The sequence below is a fragment of the Pyrgilauda ruficollis genome, unplaced genomic scaffold (assembly GCF_017590135.1).
Source record: "Pyrgilauda ruficollis isolate IOZ18807 unplaced genomic scaffold, ASM1759013v1 scaffold2, whole genome shotgun sequence".
Lineage (NCBI taxonomy): Eukaryota > Metazoa > Chordata > Aves > Passeriformes > Passeridae > Pyrgilauda > Pyrgilauda ruficollis.
Window position 1 is genome coordinate 22,796,476 of NW_024519206.1, and position 23,118 is coordinate 22,819,593.

A 23,118-nucleotide genomic window follows, 5' to 3' on the forward strand; every position below is an offset into this window, starting at 1 on the left:
GCCAATGAACAGGAAGGTCTGGGGCTTTGAAAGGGGATATAGAAGGGCCCAAGGTTTTGGGGTTGTAGCAACTGAATGAACACTGGATTATTTCTTTTTTAAGTCAGTTTCATGTTTTAAAGTTGTGAGATGGGGAGGAGAACTGCATTTTTGTAGAGTTCTTACTGGGATGGAGCTGACTGACCCAGAAAAATTATGCAGAATATGGGCACCAAATATCCAGCAAGACTAGCCACTGGAAGCATTCAAAACAAATTCATTTGTAGTGTTTGACCAAATGGCCTTAAAGTACTTTTATCTTCTTGGCTATAAGACACTGACTGGGCTATAAGATACTTACAAATCCAGCCTCTAGGTCCCAGCACCAGCAGTAATTCACAAATCTGACAAAGCAAGCTCGGATGAAATCTCCCACCAGAATGGTTATGTAGGTCACCAGGATATCAGACACAGTGAGCCTCACAAACTCCTGCAATTTAAAAGAAGGAAAAAACCCATTTAACTCCTATAATTTCAGTAACGCATTCAGGACTGTATTTTTTATTAAGCTATTTGTCTTTATATGACAGTAATCTTCAGAAAAGCATGCCATGAGCAAACTCCATGCCTGTTTTCAAACTGTGCAGTACCTAAGCTTTACCTCTGTGCTTGGGAGCTACGAGCTCTGTTATAGCTGCTAGACCTGATAGCTGCTGCTGGCATTATTGACTACACTGCATGCTGTGGCAGCACAGAAAGTGGGAGCAGAATGCTAATGCTGCAGTAGTGCTGGTGTAAAATGTACAGTTATTTTGATTGTACATAGCTCTGGTATGGCTCAGCCACGAAACTTTTATGTGGATTCCTCAGAAAATTGTTCAGTTGTAAACAAGAGCTGTGTCTAAGTGTAGAGAAAGGAGATGAAAATACAAGGAAGATAAAATTGCAGGCAGAAGGAAGACTCACAGGGTCGAAATAGCTGATGGCCCAAGGATTCAAAAGGAAATATACTTACAAGAAAGGTTTTTAAAGTTTGAGGGGGGAAAAACAAAGATCAACTTCTTCTGAGGGGTGACAGTGGCTGATTTTTTTCCCACATGACTGAGAACCACTTGGCTATTGAAGATGCCTTGAGTGTGCATAGGTATGTATAGCCTTGCAGTCTGGCAAGCCCTATCTGGTTTGCTGTCAGCCAGTAAACCATTGCTTTTACTTTTTAAGGTGTGCATAGTCTAGCTGCAGACCTTCTTGGTGCAAGACAAATAAAGCAGGATGGATTTGTGTGGTGAAACTGAGGACTTGAAGGCCACCCTGCCTGCCTTTGAAGGAGGTTACTTTTGCCTAATTCTGCTTTCATCCCATGGCTTCATGCTGCGTTATGGATTGGGACATGTCATGAGTTCCCTGAGGCATGTCTTCTGGTTGGATTTTACACCTGCACCAAAGCTTCTCTGGAACAAGTGCAACAATAAATGGAGAAGAGAGGTTTGCTTCAAAGGCACAGTCATGATCTGAACAAGAACATGGTGCAGGCATGGCTGCAGACTGCCTGGCTTTTTGTGCTCTTCACAGCCAGTGCCTCAGAGCTGTGCATGCCCTGGCTGCTTCCAGCTGAGGATTTCACCACCATGGCTTGAGAACCATGGCCAAGGGCATGTATTGCCTTGGTGACACTGCATGAGAGTGGGGGAAAAAGCTGCTGTTTGTGAGGAAAACTTCAAGCCTGGAAATGTTAAAGGCATCAGTAGGAAAAATGTAAATGGACCATCCCAAACAGACATAGAGACTTGCTACACAATGGATTTCTTACGATGCCGACAGTTGTCTCCCAGCAGGGTCCCCTGGGCACGTCTGCAGGGTCAAGGGGAGGTGGGGTGACAGTGCTGTCATTCCCTGCAGATGAGTTTTGGTGACCAAGCAGTGTCCAGTGAGTGATGTTTTTTACCGCATCCTCTTCTGACAGCTGCAATGGACAGACACACCCACACCCCCCCCAGACAAAACCATCAGAAAAGAGAAAACGTGGAGGTGTTTGAAGAAATCCGAGGCTTTGAGTTCCTCCCTTCTCCTTAGCAGTTAGCACCCCTTGTATAAACATCTATCCACAATGGAGTTACAGTGCTGGCAATAGCACAGAAACTCCTCTTTTGCCCGGAGCAGGGGAGCAGCAGCTGAGAATGTGTCAAGGCTCCACAAGTTTTTGGGGAGCAAGCAGCATGCTCCCTGCACACGGAGGAGTCAGACCTCCTTCAAACTCCTGTATGCCTTCACCCAGTCCTCCTCCTTTGCATTATTCATAATTTTTCAGGGCTGAGCAAACCGCCCTGGTTCTTCTAATTCTTCTCAGTTTAAAACAGAGTAATTTTTTCTGTAGATAAGTTAGACGTTTATCCTTTCCTGCAGTTATCTGCCCACAACATGCTACCAGGATAATGTTAAAGAAGGGAGGCAGGGGAAGAGGATTATAAAATGTATCCTCAGGGTCTGCAGTAATAGAAATTGCAAATAGTGTCAGATGGAGAAAAAAAAATAGAATTACCCTAACATGCGGTGATTATAGGAAGACAACAACTATGCTCCTTTCAGGGCTGTAAAGAGAAGCCGGAGACTCAGCTTGGTGAGTCTCCCTGGGGCACTGCTCAGGAGGATTGGGGACAGAGCAAGCACCTGCTGCAAAAGGGGTGATTGTCCCTGCTGGCTGTGGGGACAGGGTATGTGCACCCTCAGCTCTGGGAAATGCTATTTGACCGTGGCTTTTTGGCTCGGCTCTTACTTTTTCGTTGACATCATCCATCAAGGCCAACAGAAATGTGTAGAGGTTCCCCAGGAAGAGCGCGAAGATCCGGCCCAGCTGCCACTTCAGCCCAATGCGGGGATGGTAATTTTCTAGTGCAGCGATGGTTTCAAACAGAGGAGGGCAAAACATGCCCAGCAAGGACATCACAATTTCAACCTGCCACATGAGGAAAATGAGATAACTGCTAATAGTAACAACAGTGACTATCTTACTTTGAGCAGAGTGGGAGCACCCGGCAACTGGTTGGATATTTCTGAAGGATTTATGAAGGGGAGGGAGTCAAAGCAAACTCAGCTTCTGGCTTTGCTTAGCGTGCAGCAGCACAGCGTCATCAGACTTCAGGGCCGGGTTGCACGACTTGCTCTTGCAGGAGCATTTTTGCTCTTATCTCAAAGGGATGAGCTCCAAAGAATTTGCTCCCTGTCAGTCCAGACTCATGAATATTTAGGTTCCTCAAGTACCTTGCAGTATTGCTTGCATCAGCTCCAAGGTTCTTATTTTAGTTTCAGTGGAAGCGCAAGACTTGGCTTGTGTGCATAAAGATAATTAGCCAATGCTAATGTTTATTTTCCACGTTCAGCACCTTTGCTTTTGCAGAAGGCATTTACAGACTTAAACGGAAGCACGTCAAGATCTCAGTTTTGCAGCTCAAGAAAATGTGTCCCAGTGGTATCTTTGCTCCTCTTTATCATGCCAGATACTAAGTTGTACTGCAGTCAACGAGGTCATTGGCCAGTCAAGGTTAGCTCAGGCATGACTTAAAGGCTTTAAATTTTTTTATAGTCCTTCAGGTCTGCATCTGTACAGGTGCAGGCAGTCTCTGACTCCTTTTTGTGCTTTTCTTTCCAGAAGTAACAGTACCCAGCACTATATTTATTCAAATCTCACATTATCACCAGGAAAGGGTCAGACATTAAAGTTTTTTTAATAAGATTTTTTTCTTTGGGAAAAATCTACAGTGATAAATCAAAGCATTTAGTAAGCAAGTGCTGTCTTTCCAAAATTTTCTGAAGGAATTTCAAAAATGCATGGCTTTGAATTTAATTTGGCTTTGATATATAAATACATGATAATGTAGTAGACATTGAAATTAAACCTTTCCATAGGTTGAAATATTTTTTGCTGTATGTGAAGAGCTTAAAGATTTGAACTTCTCACTCCAAAATCAGACAAAGGAAAACTTTGACAATTGACATTTTTTTGCAGGTTCTAAAATTTTATTCTCATTATTCAAGGTGGATGACAAAGATTTGATTTTAGAGTTAAGTCTGATTATGGACATTTCTAACACCCGGAGAGCTTTCTAGTACAACAGAATTTGCAAGTGTTATGATGCAACTTGATTCATTGGTGTTGGAAGCGCTGAAAAGACATTGACTTTTCTAGTGATTTATTATAAGAGTATTTTCTCTTCTCTGCAGGAGTTGTTAATTTGCCCTAGGAACTTTCAGTGAGATCAATGTGCATTGCAGCTACAGCAAGTGCAAAGGTACTGAAGGGGACTCCTGGGCCCTGATAGGGAATCCCCTGCTTTGGATGCTGTCCTCAACCTGGCAAGTAATTTGCTGATGTCCAAAGCAAATTATCCCAGCAGAAAACTGGAAACAAAGTTTCCTTACCTCATTTCTTTCATACCACCCAACGTTTTGCATTTTGGAAAATGTCTGGGAGCGTTTCACCACAAAATAAATGAGGTAGCCACTCCCACACAAGCAGCATATGATGAGGACATTGGCCAAAACCCGCAGGAACCTCCTCAGGTGGATGTTCTCATCCTTGTTGCTTTCTTGCTCATCTACAATAGACTCCTGAAAAAAACCAGGAGGGGTGCTTAAGAAATTGGGATGGTTATCTTGCACCACCAAGCATAAGGCGACATCACAAGGTTTTCACCCTATGAAATGCAATCTTCTGCTATTCTGGCTATATCCAACTTGGTAGTTTTGGTTAAATTCAAGCTAAGCTCCATAGAGGCATCCTGGTTTGACTGAAAGATATCAAATGGCAAAGAGCCTGAGATATCCCAGGGGAACTGCACTCTAAATTAATAAAACTTATTTTAAAGGCCAAAAAAGGGAAGTTAGGGGAAGTGGGTCACAGAAGTTGGAGCTACCATAGATCAGCACCATGCCCTGTTCCTTTGGAGAGATGCTGAGTAGGTATCCAGATTTCCCCTGAAATCTCTGCCATTGGTAGGTGCTGGCAGCGCCTCCAGGAACAGGCAGAGCACAGTTAGGTTTACCTTGAAGCTGGTGGTGATGGATGCAAACTTGTTGTCTGCTGTCTCTGGGTTGCCAATGAGGTAGTCCCAGCTGGTGAACATTTTCCAGCTGAAAATGAAGTTGCCATCATCCCCATCTGCCGTGCTTTCGTTGGCATTGCGAGCCATCCTGCGTAAGGATGTGAGCAGTCACAAGGTCAGACAGTGTTCCACAGAGCACCACGTGTCCTTCAGCTTTGCAAAGCTTGGGTAAGATGGAGTGGGGCAACCATTCTTGGGGCTTGGGAATGACTAAAATATGCCACTGGACTTTAGGTCTAAGGAGGACTGAACGGTCAACTGGCAGGGCTACGCATGCCTTCTATTAAAAATAGTGACACAGAGAAAAACTAGCATAGGTGATCAAGGAGATTAAGGATTGCTTTGTCCAGCTGGTGCCTGAAGAAAGTCTGTTTACATGCTTCTGGGTCCTGGGCTGTGGTATATGGTTGTGGCTACCTTTAGTTAGTTAAATTTAGTCAAAACCCCCGCGTCCCGTCCAAGACACTGCAGCACAAAGGTTTAGTGAGACTTCACTTGCTGCACAATGCTGGAGCCAAAGAGCTTGCAGGAAGTCATGCAGGGAGAGAGAAAGGATTATTCTTGTTAATCAGCACAGGAGCAGATATGGCTTCTACTGTTTCCTCTCGATTATTTGATCCCTGAAATCCTTCTGTAAGTCCCCCTAGAGTTCCTAGCACTAGTCCCTCAAGGAAGGCAAGACAACAGATGCTGCAATTTCATGGCAATTGTACAGCAAATCTCCATGTCCCACTCCAGCCAAAGGCTCAAGTAGCTCTTTCTGCTGCGCAGCAATATGGCCTGTTTCAGGAAGTGATACAAATCCGTGGGCTTATCCTTTCTTCCAAAGAAAGGAGGAACTTTTCATGGCATGTCCTTCAGGCAGAGATAGAGGGGCTTATTTCTTTATTTTTAACTTTGCATAAGCAATTGCAGCACTGACAAGTGCTTTGGCTACATCCTCAGTGCCCTGAGGATGCTGTGGGAGCCTCACTGAGACTGGGGACAGTGCACAAGAGACACAGAAATTGTGGCCACTTTTAAACTCCACTGGTTCATTTAGGGACTCAGCAAACACAGTCTGGTAGCGCTTAGCTCTTTTCTGCAACACTTGCACTGTCTGTGGGACCCATGTTTTCTTTCAGGAATGTTTATTTTGCAATGAAAGCATGCAAAAGGAACCTTTGAAATTTACTGCAAGTAAAATCTTCCTTCATTTACAAAACATACCTGTCCAGTGGCCCTGTAGTAATGTTGGAGGAAGGGTTAAAGAGATCTGGAGGGGAGGAGAAGGAAGAAGATGGCTGCAGTAGGAAGGGTTCAAATAGTGCACATGAGCACATAGATGATGCAGGGGAAGTGCCCAGGTGCCCTTTGCCCACCAGAGCCAGGGTGAGGGATGGGGAGGCCAAATGCATGTAAACAGCAGGCTCATGCCCCCCTTTCCCCACATTCCCCCAGCCATCCAGCCAAGGCTGGACCAAATCTGGGTGCTCATGGAGTTGAACCCAGCTGTGAGACACATCTGGGTGGATTTTGCAGAAGGTGCAATGTCGGCTGCACTTACGATCTTATAACAACCATCAGGCTGTAGCCAAATACGCTGATCCCAACCATGAAATATGCCATTGGCAACCTGTATTTCAACCAGCCAATTGTCCTCTGGTTGTTGTAGTAGCCATAAAAGAGCGCTGAGTATTTGATGTAGCCCTGCAGGTAAAGCAAAAGAAATCCTTTGTAAGCTGTGCAGCTTCTTCTCTGCAGGAAAGGGGTTTCTAGAGAAAACTGAAGATTTAAAACACACAAAATCAACTTTTCTAAGTTTTTAGGGTCTCATTTTTGTCTGTTTGCTGCCCTGGCACCTTTGAGAGCCATATTCTTAAGAGTTTATCTTCCTAAGAGATGTAAGATGAGGGAGACCATGTTAGAGGATCGTGGCTTAAAACTCAAATGTGGTTTTGATTCATCATTGTTTCATCCCTCCCAGAAAAACATCCTTATTGCTCTTTGTGGCTGCAGCCCACCTGCTTCTCTAAGCCAGTAATCAAACACTCAGATCTTGTATAACAGCTGTAGCAAAGGGCCTTCCTACCATGATATGAAACTTTTCCTTTCAGGTAGGAGGCAGCTGATGCTCAGTGCCTTGCAGATTTAGTTCCTTTTACTGGTTGCCACCTGCAGAGCAAATATAACTAAAGAGGGAAATCAAAGCATTACTTTCCTGTGGAAAGCAGAGCTTAGACACAATATCAACCATGTTGTCTCAAGTAGATCTATTTTTTGCTGTGCAATCTGTTAGGCATTCAATGAGTGCGCAGATCACCTAATCCACGTTAGCAATCTCTCCCTGGTTTTCTGTCATATCTCATCCAAGTTAATGTGTATCACTGCACATTGTACTTCTCTATTTTTTGCTCCTTGTCTTTCAGCTCCTAAGGTAAGTGTACTTAATCAGTCTGACCATGACAGTTGGGCAAGCTCCCCTCTGATCAAAGGAAAGACAGGACTTGAAGCTCGTATCAGAGCCTGAGTAATGGATCTTGTCTAGAGACATTGCAGGGTTTACATGTGAAGAGGCTGCTGGAGGCTGTCTAGCCAAGCCCCCTGCTCAAAGCAGAGACCATTGCAAAAGAAAGTGTTGTGGCTCAGAGCTATGTCCAGCTGAGCTTTGAAAATCTCCACGGACAGAGCTCCCACAACCTTTCTGGGCCTTTCTTCCAGCGTTTGACCACCTTCACTTGATCCATCAAATTATGCTCCCCCAAAAACTCTTGAGTTTTTATCCCTAACCTCATAAAAAGCTTTGGTACCCCCAGGTGCCGTGGAAGCTGCATTTTTGCCCTGCACAAAGCTCTGTGCCACAAGTCCAGGATGATTCTGTGTGTGTTTCTACCGGTGCAGCAAGCCTGTGGCTGGGGCTCGTAGCCTGTTTCACACAATGTCTGCTGGGAAGGTGTGGTGGAAGAAAGCCTTGTAAGACATAATGTTCCTAGAAGGTGCTAGTGAAGTTTGCTTCTCAAGTTGTAATTCCAAACCTTTGTCTTCTTGATTCATCAGATGCCAAGGACTGAAAAATGAGTTTCTCTGCTCACATCATCCAGTATGCTCTTTAAACTCCATTTGTGAGACACGGTGTCTGGTGTCCAAGTGAGATTTATTCCTTTCTACTCCTCTAGAAATCTGTGATGTGACCTCCTTCCTGCCAAAGCATATATTTTCCTCTCTCCTGAAAGGTATTTTTCAGGGTAACAGTATTGACTCTTCATTTATGCCTGCTCTGATTTATATTCCCCTCCCTGCACCTCTCCTGTGGAGCATGCTGGAATAAGCCTCTATTCATTTTCAAAGGGCAAGCCTCTGCACAGGGCTTCATTTGACATCTCCTGGCTGCAGAGGGGGTTGGTGTACTGTGTTGCCCCATGGCTGGGGATGCTTCTTGAGCTTGAATGTTCGCTCCCTGATGTCAGACAGGAAGGGAATGGGTGCTGGATGGGGACCTGAGGGGCTCAGAGGACCAACACCTCAGTGGCAGCAGGGGAATGTAGATGTGTGTACCAAGCCAGAGGCAGGAGACTGGCAGGTCACGGGAGTAAGCATTTCCTGGAAGCATAGAGCTTCATCCAGAGACAAGTTTCCTTACTGATAGGTCTATTACTTACGGTCTCCCAGAGAAAATCTGCAGCTGCATTTAATCAACACTCCTTCAGATGTTTTTGTTTGTTTGTTTTGGGGTTTTATTTTGCTTTTTATTCTTCTGGCTTAATGAGTCTAAATGCTGCTTCTTGTATTTTTACAGAGCACTGCTCAAACGAGTTTTTCATTCCTTACACTGCTATTAAAAATGTCCATAATTCACCTCTGAATTCTGGATTCTGGCAGTGAGGGAAAGTGCAGAGAGAGGAAGAGTTGAAAGGATCCTCAGCAGAGTATGAGGCATAAATTAAGGCCTGGCCTTGGCAGGTTCCTTGACACTAGTATTTGAAGCCTTATTAATAGATTTTTTTTTTAGTTTAAATAATCTGGTTTACAAGAAAGTAGCTTTTCTTTTTGTTTGGTTGTTTTTTTTTATTTGGTTGTTTGGTTTCTTTCTTTTTTCTTTTTTTTTTTCTTCTTCTTTTTTTTTTTTTTTTTTTAGCTAAGGAAATTGCAAAGGGGTTTATTACAGAAGGACTGTAGCATGTGGTCCCGTGCTTGTAGCATGTGGGCTAGTGCTGATAAAATTTTAAAAAATATTTACAGAAGTAACTACTTTGAAAGTCAGATCCCAAGGCACTGGTTACATCTGAAAGTCTTCATCCCCTGTGCATACCTTTTCTTGGGCTGTCACCTAAAAACACTTATTCCCTTTGGCTTAAATCTTCAAAGTAACTGAAGGGATGGGAGATGAATTGGTATTGTAGGCAAGCACCCAGAGATGGCTGGAAATTTGGGATTTTCCTTTGGGTGCAAGTCCTAAACTTTGGTTTGCGCTTCAAGCTCACGTAAATATTTCAGGGGAAGAGGGAGGGCAGGCACTTGGGGAGCCATCCCCTTCCCAATCCTTTCAGTGGTCTGGCAAGGTGCTCCCTGCTTGTGAAGGGGGTCTGTAGCCTGAAGTCTCTGTCTGGCTGCCTGGTTTGGAGCAGCTCCAGCCTCTCACCTGCGTGCTTGCTGCCTTCCCAGTTGGAAGAAAAATGGCTTTTGAGTCTGCACACACATAATGTACACCAGACAGCACATTTGTATATGGAAGTGGTTCAAATCCATATGCAGGTGTCTGCACGTGGACGTGCTGTTTTGGCCAGAAATCTCAGCATCCGCAAAGATTTTGTTGCAACTGAAGGCTTTCCAGACTTCTTCTGGAATAATTAGGTGCTCCCCTAGTTTATCTTGGAACAAATTCATCCTTGTAGCACCACTAACTTCTGAGGGATTTTAGGAGTTATTCAAATTATCTTTTATGATTAACACTTGTGTACTTACCTCAAAATCCCAAAGAACTGAAAAATCCATAGCTGTTGCTTGCTCAGCCCGGGGTACAGTTTTCCTTGGCAAACTCCCATATGGCATTCCCATCAGAACCTGGAGAACATTAATAACAATGATGCATGTATACTATAAAACACCAAAGAGTTTTTAACAGGTTTTTTTTTCTTAATGAGTCTCTCTTCGTTTGCTTTTGGTTGGTTTTCCTTTTCTGTTGATTTTGATATTATTTTTTATTTTATTTCTTAATGCTAGAGCAGCAATTTTTAAAAAACTGCTTAGCATTAATTTAGTTTATAATTATTTAGTATTAATTATTTCTACTAATATTTTGTACTAAGTATATTTATTAATGTACAGTATTACATTTATTGTTTATACTTAGTATTAATTTCACGCAAATAACCAGAGGACTTCCCTTTACCTGGACATATCCATTGCACAGGAAATATTTTTTGGAGAAACTGTGTCCTCAATGAACATCTGCAGTTGAAATGTCCTTAGTTTAGCAAGGAGTTCTTTGCTTGAACTTCATGGGTCTAATGCAGTAAAGGGATTAACTTCATCTATTTATGCAGAGCTACTCCTCTGAGAGAAGTCAAGAGCACTGGGTCAAGCTTGCAATATAATTTGTATTTTTCAGTCCTGAATTGAAAGATGTTCTCAAGGTGAGGTAAAGGGCAATTAGGTTTGGAAAAAAAAAAAAGTATGACAAAAAGATGCAAAGAATAGTTTTTATGGCACAGCCTGTCCTGATGGCACCATGCAAAGCAGGTCTTGCAGCTGGAGGAGCAGTAGAAGTCCAGACAGAGATTGCCAAGGGCTACGGAGAATTATTATATTTACAAGCTGACTGCTGCCAATACCAAAATATCTCATTAGCATTCACAGCCTAGAAAAACATATCATCTATCACTTATTTTTTAGGGCTATCTAATTACACTCAAAATAATTTATGATTAAATGTTTATTGCCCAGCTACTCTCCCGTATCGTAACAGCTCAGTAGGCAGTGAGTAACAGTGTGCACACTTCAGAGAGGAGAGCTCCTGCCATACGCATAGTTCCTAACCAAACACATTTGTATTGTTCAGTGCTAATGGTTATATTTCCTCGTCCTGGGGGGAAACTGAGCTTTCCCTTTCCATAGTGTGAGCAAGCACATTATGGAGAACAAAAGCACGGTCCTCTGGAGACATTCTGCAATGCATTTTTGCTCCATAAAATTCTGCACTGAACAGAACAGATGCCACTGTCTGTGGATTGCATAGCCTTTAAATACTGCACTGAGTAATTTAGCCAGAGCTGTAATGGCTACATTAAAAAATTCTTCAATAAACGATCATATAAAGTTGGCTATGAGATCCTTTTCATTCTCCAAGAAGAGTGAGAAATAGAAAAACTAAAAATAAAACAATTGCTTGTGGATCATATGAATTGGAAGTACAAAAAAGGGTTATTTCCCAAGCAAGTGTTAGTTGGCAAAGTGCTGGGAAGTTGTCTGTTCCCCAAGGGGCTGTGCCATGGCCATGCTCCCCAGAGGGCCCGAAACTGAGGGTACTTAATTACTTTCAGAGCACAATCCATTTCCTGTGGCTCGTGCAGACCAGATCTTACGCCTAGGATTGCAATGTCATGTTCTTCACTTTAGTCAGAATGTAAAACTAGCCTTGAATTAGATAGATTGTTGAGCCGCTGTTTCAGCTGCTGGATGGGCAGGATCTGTGATAGCATTTTATGTCTCCTGATATCAAGCCGACTTCCGTTTCTTTGTCAGTAACTCTTTGTAAATAATCGTCCTCAGGCATGTCATTTATCTAAAGTGATGCCTGTTATAAGGCATTTGTCCTGTCAATGTCATGTTTGCGTCAAGCAAAGGGCAAGATATTACTGAAAGAAGAATTAAGCACTTACCTCTGGAATGATAACCAGTCCAAATATTAACCCAAAAAGGACAAGATTTACTCCATACATCCACCGCAGAAATATGAAGTAGGAAGCAACAGAGGAGCCAAAATGACCTTAAAGCAGAAGACATTTCATGGTTAGGAGTTTAGGAGGGTTAAACTGTCCTCAGCAACTCTTTACCCTCAGGTCTCCCCTTGAGAGATTTCCCATGAGCCTCCCAAGTGTCCGCACAGCTGCTGGAGAGAGCAACACCTGGAGCTGCCAGGGCTGTGTGCTCCTTGTTTGGCACTGAAGCCCAGGGTGAGTGGAGACTGAGGACCAGGAAGTTGGAACATTGTTTGTATGAACACAAGGCAATCTTAGAAAATGTCCCCACTGCCACCACACAGCAACTTCAACTTACTCTCCACTTCCTTTATCTTCATCTCCCAGGGTATGCACTGAGTTTTAAAATTTTCAAAGTCTCTCTTAAATTTCACCCATTTCTGAAACAAGACAACATTGCAGTGAGCAGAGAGGTGTGAAGAGGGGGTCTGCTCTGAAGCAGGACTTTCTAATATCAGAGTTTGGTAGCATGGTTAGGTGTGGGTGTAAAGTCCAAAGTAGGAACTCTTGTCTGGATCTTATCTTTTGGACTATTTCACAAACTCCCTTCAACCAAAAATCACCCACACTCCCAAATGTTCACATTTATGATTTGGGTTTTGAGAGTTTTAACTTTTCCAGGCTTCTGGAAAGCTGCAGTTGTTCTATGGATTGATCAGATTATATAGAGGTGGGAAATTCAGACCTGCCTCTGGATTGAAAGAATTGGTTCAGAACAAACTCTGTTTAAAACAACATTGATAAAACACTGAGCTCGAATCTTTCCTCACAAGGCCAGCAGCTAAACTCCCATTGATTTCATAATCTCAGGTCTGGCTCTGTTTTGCACTTCTCAATATAATCTCCATGACAACATGCAACTTGGCTACCAACTTCAGTCTCAAAGCACAGCCATCCTTCTCCCTGTTATTTCCTCATCACTGGAGAAGATGAAATTTGACAGGACTAGGGGTAGGGCAAGAGTTTGGCAGGGCCTCTTTCCCCTTTAGGGATCTCTTTTCCCACATATCAAGGTTTTGGAAATTGCAGCCAGAAAGCCATGGTTTTCCCTGCTCCTGTAAACCCTCCCTTGCTTCTAGAAAGGTCATAATGAAGTTCAGGTTGGGGTGAATTTCCCCCTGTTCTTTCTCCAATAGTCGTAAATTTGAAGCCAGCTAGTATTTTTTTGAAGGTGGGCAGTAAGTTTTATTCTGACTTCCCTGTGCCTCTTTCACCAAATAGAGGTCAATAAACCTAAAAATGTGCTGAATACATAACTGAGTATCCAAGCCTTTCGCTGACATCACTGTAGCACTTACCTTCGCCATCATCATCTTATATGCATACAACTTTTTGCCCTTTCCTTTTCCCAGTGCTCCTTCAAACTTCTCTACAAAATCTTGTGCCTCCCTAATTGGAATATAAACAAGCAGGTTATTAAAACAGCAGAGGGGTCTTTAGCTTTTCACCCCTGCCTGCAGCAGTGGGATCAGCAACCGTGCTCGAATCAAGGTGGGGACTTGGTGTCTCCCCCCACCTGCTCTCTTGCTGTGCCATGCAGAGCTCAGACACCCACACAGGACTGTCAGGTCCCCAAAGCACTCACATTCATATGGAAATGTTTTATATTTGCTTTAAGTATTGTTAGTGCCCCAAATCTTGCTCCACACTTCTCCCCAGGTGCAAACTAAAAGCTTGCCCATTTCTCTCACTGCAGAGCTCTCTCAGCCTGCATGCCTGTAATAATTTTTCTCTCCTGATGCGTTGGTCAAGGAGAAAATAACATTGCCTAGTGAAACAAACTCCAAGGGGAGTTTCCTTTTATGAACACCTCCCAGGATAAATATCAGAGATGTGCAAACAGCCCAAGGGGATAATCTCAGTGCCGGAGGAATGAGTGTATGCTAGTCAGCAGTAAAATCAAGCTGCAGAATGAAACGAGTTTTACACTAGGATATCTAAGGGAAATACAGAGAAAATAGTCTAGGTAGATGCTGTTATGCTGAGTATGCTGAGCTTGTGAATAAAATTATATTGTATATTGGCATTGCCAATGAAAAGAGATTAAATTTCAGGAGATTTTATGCCATCCTAAGCCTGTGGGAAAGATGGACTTCCACTTGGTATAAATAGTTGTCTAGGTCTGCCTGTAACCTTGGAAAAATCACCTGTGACTTCATTTGCAAACCTAAAGCGAGATTTCTAAGTCTTGAACATATTGTTTCCCTCTCTTTGTGTTTTACACCCCTCATCTGTGCAATGGGGCTAATAATTTCTTCTCCCAGGGTTGAGTTCATGCAGCCAAAATATCTAGTGAATGTACAGAGTGCTGAGAGCCTTTCTGGAGACCCCTGCACAAGCAGTGCAACAGTTTTGTTTAGGTTCGTTAGTAGGTAGTGATGATTGCTATAGCTCAGAAATAAGATGAAAATATGGAAGTACATTGTCTAACATGATCCTAAGTAGAATTTTAGTCAGCGTCCTACAACACAGGGAAAAAATGCATCAGAAATAACTCTGCTTTGCTCTTTTTTTTTTTTCTTTTCTTACAGAAATTTGGAATTTTAGGGCCATAAGGATTTATTTGTTATGAGCTCAGGCTCATAGCACAGCTGTGAGGTGGAAAAGTTGCTTTAACACAGATTCCCTGTTATAGACTTTACCCAGATTTTCAGAAGTAATTGGCAGAGTTCACAATTTCTGATTTTATTGGAAGATGGAACAGGTCTTGGCCTTCAGGGCATAAAAGAGAGAAGCAAAGACGCATGGTGGATGTCAGCTTTCATAGCACAGTCACTGCAGCTCTGAGCAACCTTTCAGCAAACACAGAGCAGGGGCATCACCACTCCCTGTGGGACTGTGCCATGGTTTAACATAGCTTGGTTTTTAGTTAAAAAGAAAATGTATGCATGCTTTGCAATGCTATTTTGAAATCTCTCCTGGTAGAAAGAGGTTTCAGAGGTTCCTTAAGCAGTAGAGCTGGGAGCTGAATCATTGCCCTGACAGGGGAATGGTTTGTTATGAGCCACTCCTTGTCAGCCCCTGGGTTTTGATTTCCCTGGTCTGCTCTTCCTCAGTCCCCCTTTGCCCAGCACTAAGGGGTCTCTGCTGCTGAGTTGTTCCCACCTTCATTAGGAGCTGTGTGGCAGATTTATCTTTGCTCCATAAACCTCTGAAAATAATGCAGCATTTTTTCCAAGAAGCCCCGTCTCAGGACTGTGCACTAACAGGGCACTGAGCTGCTCTGATTTCTGTCTGACAAAAGGCATGAATAAGCAAGCCAGGGTACCGAGTTTGCTTTAACAAGTAGCCTGACTGTAGCGAGTCATTTGGTTTTAAATACAAGGGTAGAATGTCCTGGCCATGGCTATCAGTTGAACAGATTTGCACTTTGTCTGTTCTTTGGTTACGGAGGCTGAAAATCAGATTGCACACTTTAACTCTGATAATTTTTACCCAGACAGGCTGGCCAGGTTCTGCCACCCACTTTTTCTGATACTCTGGTATTACAGCAGCAGCAAATATGTAATTACAAGGAAAGAAAAAGTACATCTCATAACAGTCAGCAGAGACCCCAGGAATGGGGTTTCCCATGTTGATGGGTACCTGAGCACCGAGAGCTTCTTCACCATCCTCCAGGGCTTGTTCCTCATGGTGGAAATCAGTTTTTTCTTTTGCTCCACCTGCTCCTTCAGCATCGCGAGCTCTTCCTCTGACAGTGACTCCTCGTCAGATGAGTTGGAGGAAGCAGAAGAAGTACTGGAAGACACACAAAATAAAGGACACAGAAAAACTCACAGGGGTAGAGGGAAGGCCTTGCTTGGGGTAGGCAGACTGCTGCTGGCCCTGGGGATTCCCTCCGGTGTGGGCACAGTGCCTCAACATCCCCTGGCTCAGTGTGATCCCAGTGCCTATCACACTCAGAGCAGGGCTGTTTCCAGCCAGGATAATGAGGAGCCATTTGTGCCCCACTACAATTCACTCAGTGTCGTGCTTTGGGCCACATGTCAGCTATAGAACATTGCCTACAGCTACCAGGGCTACAGCTGGCTCTGGAAAAATGGTTTTCATGCCTTCATAACAAAATGGGAGATGTGCGGAGAAGTCGAAGTTTGGGACAAGCAAGATTTGGAAGAGGAAGAGACTTGAAAACACAAGGGATACCTCTTAACTGGAATATTTCCATAGACCAACCAAAACAAGGTCTCCATGCCCAAATTTCTCAAGGTATCTTCTTTAGGTGTGCTTTTCCACCCCTGGCTGTAGGTACTAAGTCTCCACTGCATGCACAGACCTGGTCCTAGTTGAGAAATGATACTAACTTGGAAACAGTTTGGTTTTGTGGTGTTTTACACTGTTTTCCACTGTGTCTCTTTAAGGAGAGTGGGAACTTATTTGCAGTCTATTGGTTTTGCCATTCTGATCCATATGCCACTGGCATGTCAATATCGCTGCCAGTCTGAACAAGGCACCGTAGTCAGGGATTGTTTAATTACCTGTTTTTCCTGCCTTTCTTCTGTTTATTCTCCCCCTCCTTCCCGCTCTTGGTTGTTTTCTTTTCTTTGTTTTCTGATTCCTTTTGATCTTTGTTAGGAGCCACTTTGCCTCTGTCTTTTTTCTGGCTTCCTTCCTCTCTTGCCTTTTTTCCATCTCTGTTTTTCCTTTGGTAATTTTTTCTCCTAGAAGCTCTGTTTTGTTGGCTGCCATTGTCTTCCTCTTTGCTCTCATCTTCTTCTTTGTCTTCGTTTTCTTCTTTGTCTTTCTCTTGCTTTTTGCTTTGAAGTCTGCTTGCTCTGCCAGTTTCCCTGAGGGGCTGCTTGTTAGTTTTCTTGTCCTTTACTTTATCTTCTGCAAGTGATAACAAACAATTACATTAGGAAATCCATGCTGGCAGAATAAAGATTCATCAGAAGAGCATGGGCAGGGAGGACACCTGATGCAAACACTGGCAAATTCTAAGAGTATGTGCCTGTTGATCTCGATGGGCTTTGTGTTATGCCCTGCCCAAGAACCAGGTGGAACTCTTTGCTTGTGCAGCTCCCATTTAAGGCAGCACGATTTAGCACATCAGTGACTTACATGTTACCATAAGAAAATTGGAAATTAGTTACAAATGCAAAAGCCCATCCATCAGACAGCACAGACAGATATCTCCCTGACCTGTAAACACACCAGAACAAAGGAAACAGAAATTGCAGTCTGTTACACAATGTGTAGTTTGCTTGTTGATGTGATGTCCTTGAAAGATGTTTACTTTTCAAGGCTGGGAATGGAGTTCTTCTATTTATAGAGGGAAAAGGCACAGCACAGGCAGTATCCGGTTTTCTTTCTCTCAGTTTTCTTTTATATTGGATGGTCTCTATTCAGAGAAGAAAAAGACCAGACAGTCTCTGAGGCACATTTCATTCTTACTGGCATTGCAAGCTAAAAACCTCCTCTGTCCAGAAGTCAGAAATGCTTCCAGCTTAAAGGATTGAAGTGGAGCATGATTTAATTGCAGAATTTTATGGAAAGGGGGAAAAAATTTTTAAAAGCCCCCAAGTCTCTCCATCTCTTTCACTACCAAGCCTATTAAAATTAATAGTAAGTTTTCCAGAGTATTCTGGCTTCTTATTTTCCAAAATTTCTGTCTGATGAAAGTCACAAGTTTGAGATATTGTAATAGAAGAAGGAAATTGTGATGGAATGGCTAAAATGAGGAACCTAAAAGGTGAGAAAAATAGAAGCGAAAAAAAGAATTTTAATATTTGCATTTTTGGTTTGGTGAAAAGCTAGAAATTAATGACAAGCAAATAGTTTCTGGTTTTTAGCGGTAAAAAATTTGTAGGCAGTGGTTGTCACATTTGACACTGGGAATGAGAAGGAGCTTCCAATTAATTTCTCAGGAGGCATTATGCAGGTTTCAGTTACTATGTAATGGTCCACCTAAACTGAATTTTGGTCAATCATCTAGATCAAAGGACCACCTGCTCTCTTTGGGAAAATGTTCATTTTGGACAGCCAACAATTTAGTTTTTTTTTTATTTGCAACCTCTCAAGTATTAGGTTAAATATGAAGCATTAATTTGTTACCTTTATCTTACTGCCTCTTTTGCCTATATAGAAAAGGTGGACATGATTTTAAAAAATATATAAGTTCCAGTAGTTTTCTGTTTGCTTTCTCATATTCTGTGAGCAATACAGACACAGTTGTGAACTGTTTTTGCAGTGACAGCTACATTTGTATCACCTATCCAGTGCTGTTATGGTCTTACCTCTTAGCTCTCTCACTTGAGATATACTATACATGCAGAGTTAAAGGTGTTTTTAGTCCTGCCATGGGCTTTTCCTGATTTCCCTCACAGTCACAAGTCTCCCTTCAATCCATTTTCATTGTTATCTTCTTGCGGCCATGATTGATGAAGATCAGTGTATTACGGTCTGAGTGAGCCTTACAGGGAGGACAAGCAGGACCCCAGCACAGGGCAAAGCAGCCCCAGCCCTGCACAGGGTGGTGCTTTACTGCAGTGCCTGATTTACCAGGGGCTGACTCCCAAGGGATGTGGGCTCTGACAGCCTCTGACTCTGGGAACATGGATAAAAGAGGACAGACTGCTTAAGAATGGTGTTTACATATCACTCTTATAAGCCAAACCTCAAGGGAAAAATCTGCTTGCTTGCAAGTAGCTCACGAAAGAGTTCGTGTTGTAGAGCAAGTCATAAGTCAGAGAGAAAAAGAGAAGGTATCACCTCTTGTATTTCAAACAGGACCACATTTGTTAATCTCTACATTACCTTCACTCTCTGTGTCAGTTTCCACTTCTCCATCAAACTCTATTCCGGCTGCAAAACAAAGAACAAAGAGTAATTGCATTTGTTGCTGGAATTTTCACGTGTGATGCTTGACACAGCTGACCCTTAAGTTCCAGCTGAGCTTGGCAGAATATTCCTTATTGATTATACATTATATTCCTTCCCTACAGCAATGCTCTTAATATTTACTTTAGTCTGGCAGACAGACTGACAAAAGTCCCCTGCCCAGACAAACTGAAATTGTATGGTCTTTGAGACATGAAAAATGGTGTGCCCAGGAAGCCCCAAGAGGTTTAGTCAAGTATTTGGCAGCATGCAAATTGAAATGATCTCACAGTGATACCAACCATCTTCCAGGATGACCTGCAGAGCACTTTTCTTTTTCTTCCCCATGGCAGCCTCCCGTCTATTGCCCAGACACGGTAGCTGCCACGCTGCACACGCACCCCAGTCATACACAGGTTACTCCCTCTTCCAGTGCCCGTGTGCTTGTCTCCTTGGCATTGCAGACAGATGGGCATGTCCAGCCGTCAGTGACCTCTTGCTCATGAGCCATGAGGACAGGGAGGGGTGGGAGAGGCAGGGAGAACCTGGGCTCTGCCTCAGCCTACCCAAACACTTTCCCTTCTTCTCCCTTCTCCCTGTGAAAAAGCACCTGTTGGCATTACATTGCATTTCATTATTTATACATGAAGGAAAGCCCTTTGGTGGGTGCTTGGTGGTGTCGTATGAAACACAGACACAAGTCACGTCTGGTTCTGACATAAGCATGTGGCTGGAAGTTTTCAAAGGATCAATTTTCTTAATGCCATATTCTTTACTGACCTGCGACAATCTGTGTAACCCCGTTAGTCATTCTCCTGCATCTTATTAAATCTCTCAGCTAGTGTCCCTTGGGACACAGCTGTGGGTCACCTTTTGTCCTCCATGTGTGTCCCTTGGAGGGGACTCATGAGCTAATAGATGCAGCAAAGAGTCAGGAGTCAGGATACCAGGATCTCTCTTTCCTTTGCTCCTCTATTCTGTGTGACCTTTGCATACTCATTGCACTTGCTGGTAAAATAGGATAGATTTTCCTTCTAGGTGCTCTGAGGCTTAATTAATTAATGTGAGACCCTCATTTGGAAGGTCCTTTAGAACCACAAAGTATTGTATTGCATTCTGCAGCTTGCAGTTTTTCAGTGGGCCAAGAATAGTTTTGTCTGAGTGGTGTTCAGAGTAAAACCTGCACTGTCTGCCTCAGCTGTGGCTTCCACAGAGAGCACCCAAGGGTGCATTCCTGGTGGGGAGTTTCTCTCGGTCTCCCAAAAGGAAAGCTTACCCTCACATCATCTATGAAACATACTGCAGACCCCTGGCTTGCGCAGGTGTCCCTCGGGGACCTGGCATAATGATTTTTTTCCAAGGATTATCAGGGAGAATGGTAATTCCTTCCTTCCTTCCCAAAAGAGAGGAGTGTTGCAGAGACCAGCTTGAGGCTGATCAGCACATTGGCATGTGCTGATGACTCCTGCTTTGGATCAGGTGTAGTGACTGAGGGGATGCCAGCCTGAACCTCTCTCCACTGCTTTTTCTCATTGAATTTGGGTCTAGGGGCACCTTTCAAGTACTTTAAGTCCAATCCCATGAATTGTTTGATCTATGTTTGACTTTAGCTCAGCTCTCCTGAGCTTAATACATAATGTATGGTATATGCCCATACATTATTAACAGCTCTAACCCTACAAGTTCATTGCACAGGGCATTTTCACTGTGCGTTCCCCACACCAGTGGGCTTGACTGGGTCTGAAGGCAGTGAGAGTGCCTTGTGAAGGTCTTCCCAGTGAATGAGTTTCACCTGTAACTCTATATGTTGATATGGTTTGTTTCCAATGTGATTGCTAGGTCATTGAGTTAATACTGCTCCAGGAAAAAAAAGGAGAAATTCCCAGCTGCTGGAGGTACTGGAACAGATCTTCTGCAAGATATTTCAGTTGCCTCAGTCCCAAGCATCTCCATCCCAAACAGAGGATCTAGGGGCCCTCTAGTTAAATGAAGACTGAGTTTCTGAAGAATTGTGTGGCAGGAGGCAAAAGGGCTGTGGATGCTCATCACACCCCAGCCTCCACCCCCTGGTACTGTACTCACTGATAGCACTGCTTCTGCCTCATGGAATCACAGAATGGTTTGGGCAAGAACTGACCTTTAAAGGCCATCTGTTCCAACTCCACTGCAGTGAGCAGGGACATCTTCACATAGACCAGATTGCTCATAGACCTGTCCAAACTGACCTTGAATTTTTCCAGGGATAAAACATCCACCACCTCTCTTGGCAACATGTGCCCCTGTTTTACCACCCTCATTGTCAAAAAACTTCTTTGTACTGAATCTAAATTGACCCTCTTTTAGTTTAAAACCATTGTCCCTTGTCCTTTAATGAACCCTTTCTTTCCCACCAAGGCATGCTCAGATGCTTTTTGCATGCTCAAGGTCTGTTCATCTGGGCATCTCATTGGCAGAGTTGAGCATCCTGTTTTCTACTCCACTACAGAGTCAGTGATTCACCCATGATCTGCACTGGAGCTCGGACAGCTGCAGGCTCCAAAGCAGCTTGCCACTTGGCATGCCCATAGGTACCAAGTATGTGATTTTGAAAAGTGATGGGGACTTCAGGCTCCAAAGCAGCTTGTGCCACTTGGCATGCCCATAGGTACCAATGTGATTTTGAAAAGTGATGGGGACTGCAAGTTCATTTTACTACCCAAATGTGTGGCCAGGTAATACCTCTGTCTGTTGCCTTGAGATGAAACACCTGCTCTTTGATTTCACAGTCTGCTCACAGCAGTGGGGGCATCACAGTGTGGGGTATCCACAGCAGCCACCCTGGGCACCCCTTGCCACACGGGGGGAAAAGAGTGCCCTGCACTCTCCTCATGGAGGGGGTGACAGCTGAGGGGTGCCAGCTTATGGGACAGAGCAGGAATGGGGGCTGTTTCTCATTGTTCCCATGGAGCAACACATCAGTATGGATGAGCATATTTGCAATAAGCTCTGCTTGGCTGTTGCTTTGCTGCCCTGTACCCACACTGCCAAAGGTAGTAGCACTGGCCATGACAAAACTGTGTTGTTACAGGCTGGGTGGCAGCATTTCACTCTTGTGTAGGTAGGGACCCTTACCTTTCACACTCCTTACTCCGTTGGACTCCCTCCCATGGAGAGGAGGGAGTTGCACAATGCCTGGCAATTATTTCCTAATGAAGAATGTTATTAAAATGTCTGCCCAAGGACTTACCCCTAAGGACAAATCCCTACATTACCTTTCCAATTCAGCCTGTGGTGCAACAGACCCTTTGCATATGACAGGCTGCTCCCTTTGCTTTAGCATCTCAAGAGAATTAAATAACCTACTCCATCTGACGCTGTCTGACTCCTCTGGAAGTGATGGTCCCCCTGAGACTGATGTGCAGCCACACAAGCATGATGAGACACCTTGGAATCTTGATTCCTTGTGGTACATGTCCTTGGAGGAACATGTGGGAGACTTGCAGAGCCACCGTCACTTTTGGGATAGGCCAGGCAGTGCCAGAGGCTGTGATGAATAGGAAGGTTGGGCAGCAGACACTGGGGAGGAGGTGAGGGGGATTCAGTGCAACAAAGTGGTGTCACGAAAGATGAGACCAAGAAAAAGTGCAAAATGCTTATGTTGTCTTGCCAGGCTTGTTTGCCTTCTTTGCCTTGTTTTTTTGGTGAGTGCAGAGAGATCTGTAATTTCCCCCCAGAATTAGGCTGGTGGAGATCTTGCCGTACCTCCGGGCTGGTTTTGCCTGTGTGATAGTCTGCTTGTAGTTTGTGGACACTGAATAGCATTGGTCAAAAAAACAAAAAAAAAAGAAAGTTTAAAGGAGAAAAGATATTGCAACATGGAATTATTCATGGAGAAAAAAACCTTATGGTGGGATATTCTAGAAAATGCTGTGTGTGAAGTAAGAAAAGTGCACTTCACATCCTTTTGACATCCATCTTTGATGGTAGAAGGCGTTCCATTAAAGGAAAAATATACACAAAAATTTTACAATGAGACCTCAGCATGACAAGCCTGGGGGAACAGCAAGACTCCTCAAGGGCTGCTGGAGAGGGGGCACATGAGGACTTTCCATGTCTGTGTGTGCCCATCAAAGAGGGGACAGACCCTTGCAGGGCCCACCAGGACTTGCATAGCCACACAATGGGGAGTTCATCAGCAGTGCTTCAGCACCAAGCACACCACCATCCTCAGCTCAGGAGCCTGATTTTCCTAAGAGGATCAAGTGTCTTGCAGGGCTTAGGATTTCTTG

At 43.8% G+C, this 23,118-nt stretch overlaps 1 protein-coding gene across 1 annotated transcript in view; it reads right to left on the minus strand.

The window, feature by feature from the left end:
* The window catches only part of TMC2 (transmembrane channel like 2), a 32,835-nt gene extending 11,712 nt beyond the window's left edge, over positions 1 to 21,123 (minus strand). Inside the window, exons 1-14 of the mRNA XM_041466505.1 lie at positions 20,988 to 21,123; positions 18,788 to 18,835; positions 16,510 to 16,861; positions 15,620 to 15,772; positions 13,333 to 13,423; positions 12,333 to 12,414; positions 11,936 to 12,042; positions 10,020 to 10,118; positions 6,625 to 6,767; positions 5,019 to 5,166; positions 4,396 to 4,584; positions 2,753 to 2,932; positions 1,790 to 1,942; positions 341 to 469 (exon numbers count right to left, since the gene is read on the minus strand). Coding sequence (XP_041322439.1) covers positions 341 to 469; positions 1,790 to 1,942; positions 2,753 to 2,932; positions 4,396 to 4,584; positions 5,019 to 5,166; positions 6,625 to 6,767; positions 10,020 to 10,118; positions 11,936 to 12,042; positions 12,333 to 12,414; positions 13,333 to 13,423; positions 15,620 to 15,772; positions 16,510 to 16,861; positions 18,788 to 18,835; positions 20,988 to 21,123 — 2,010 coding nt within the window. The remainder of the gene's footprint in view (positions 1 to 340; positions 470 to 1,789; positions 1,943 to 2,752; positions 2,933 to 4,395; positions 4,585 to 5,018; positions 5,167 to 6,624; positions 6,768 to 10,019; positions 10,119 to 11,935; positions 12,043 to 12,332; positions 12,415 to 13,332; positions 13,424 to 15,619; positions 15,773 to 16,509; positions 16,862 to 18,787; positions 18,836 to 20,987) is intronic.
* Between the last annotated feature and the right edge of the window lie 1,995 nt (positions 21,124 to 23,118).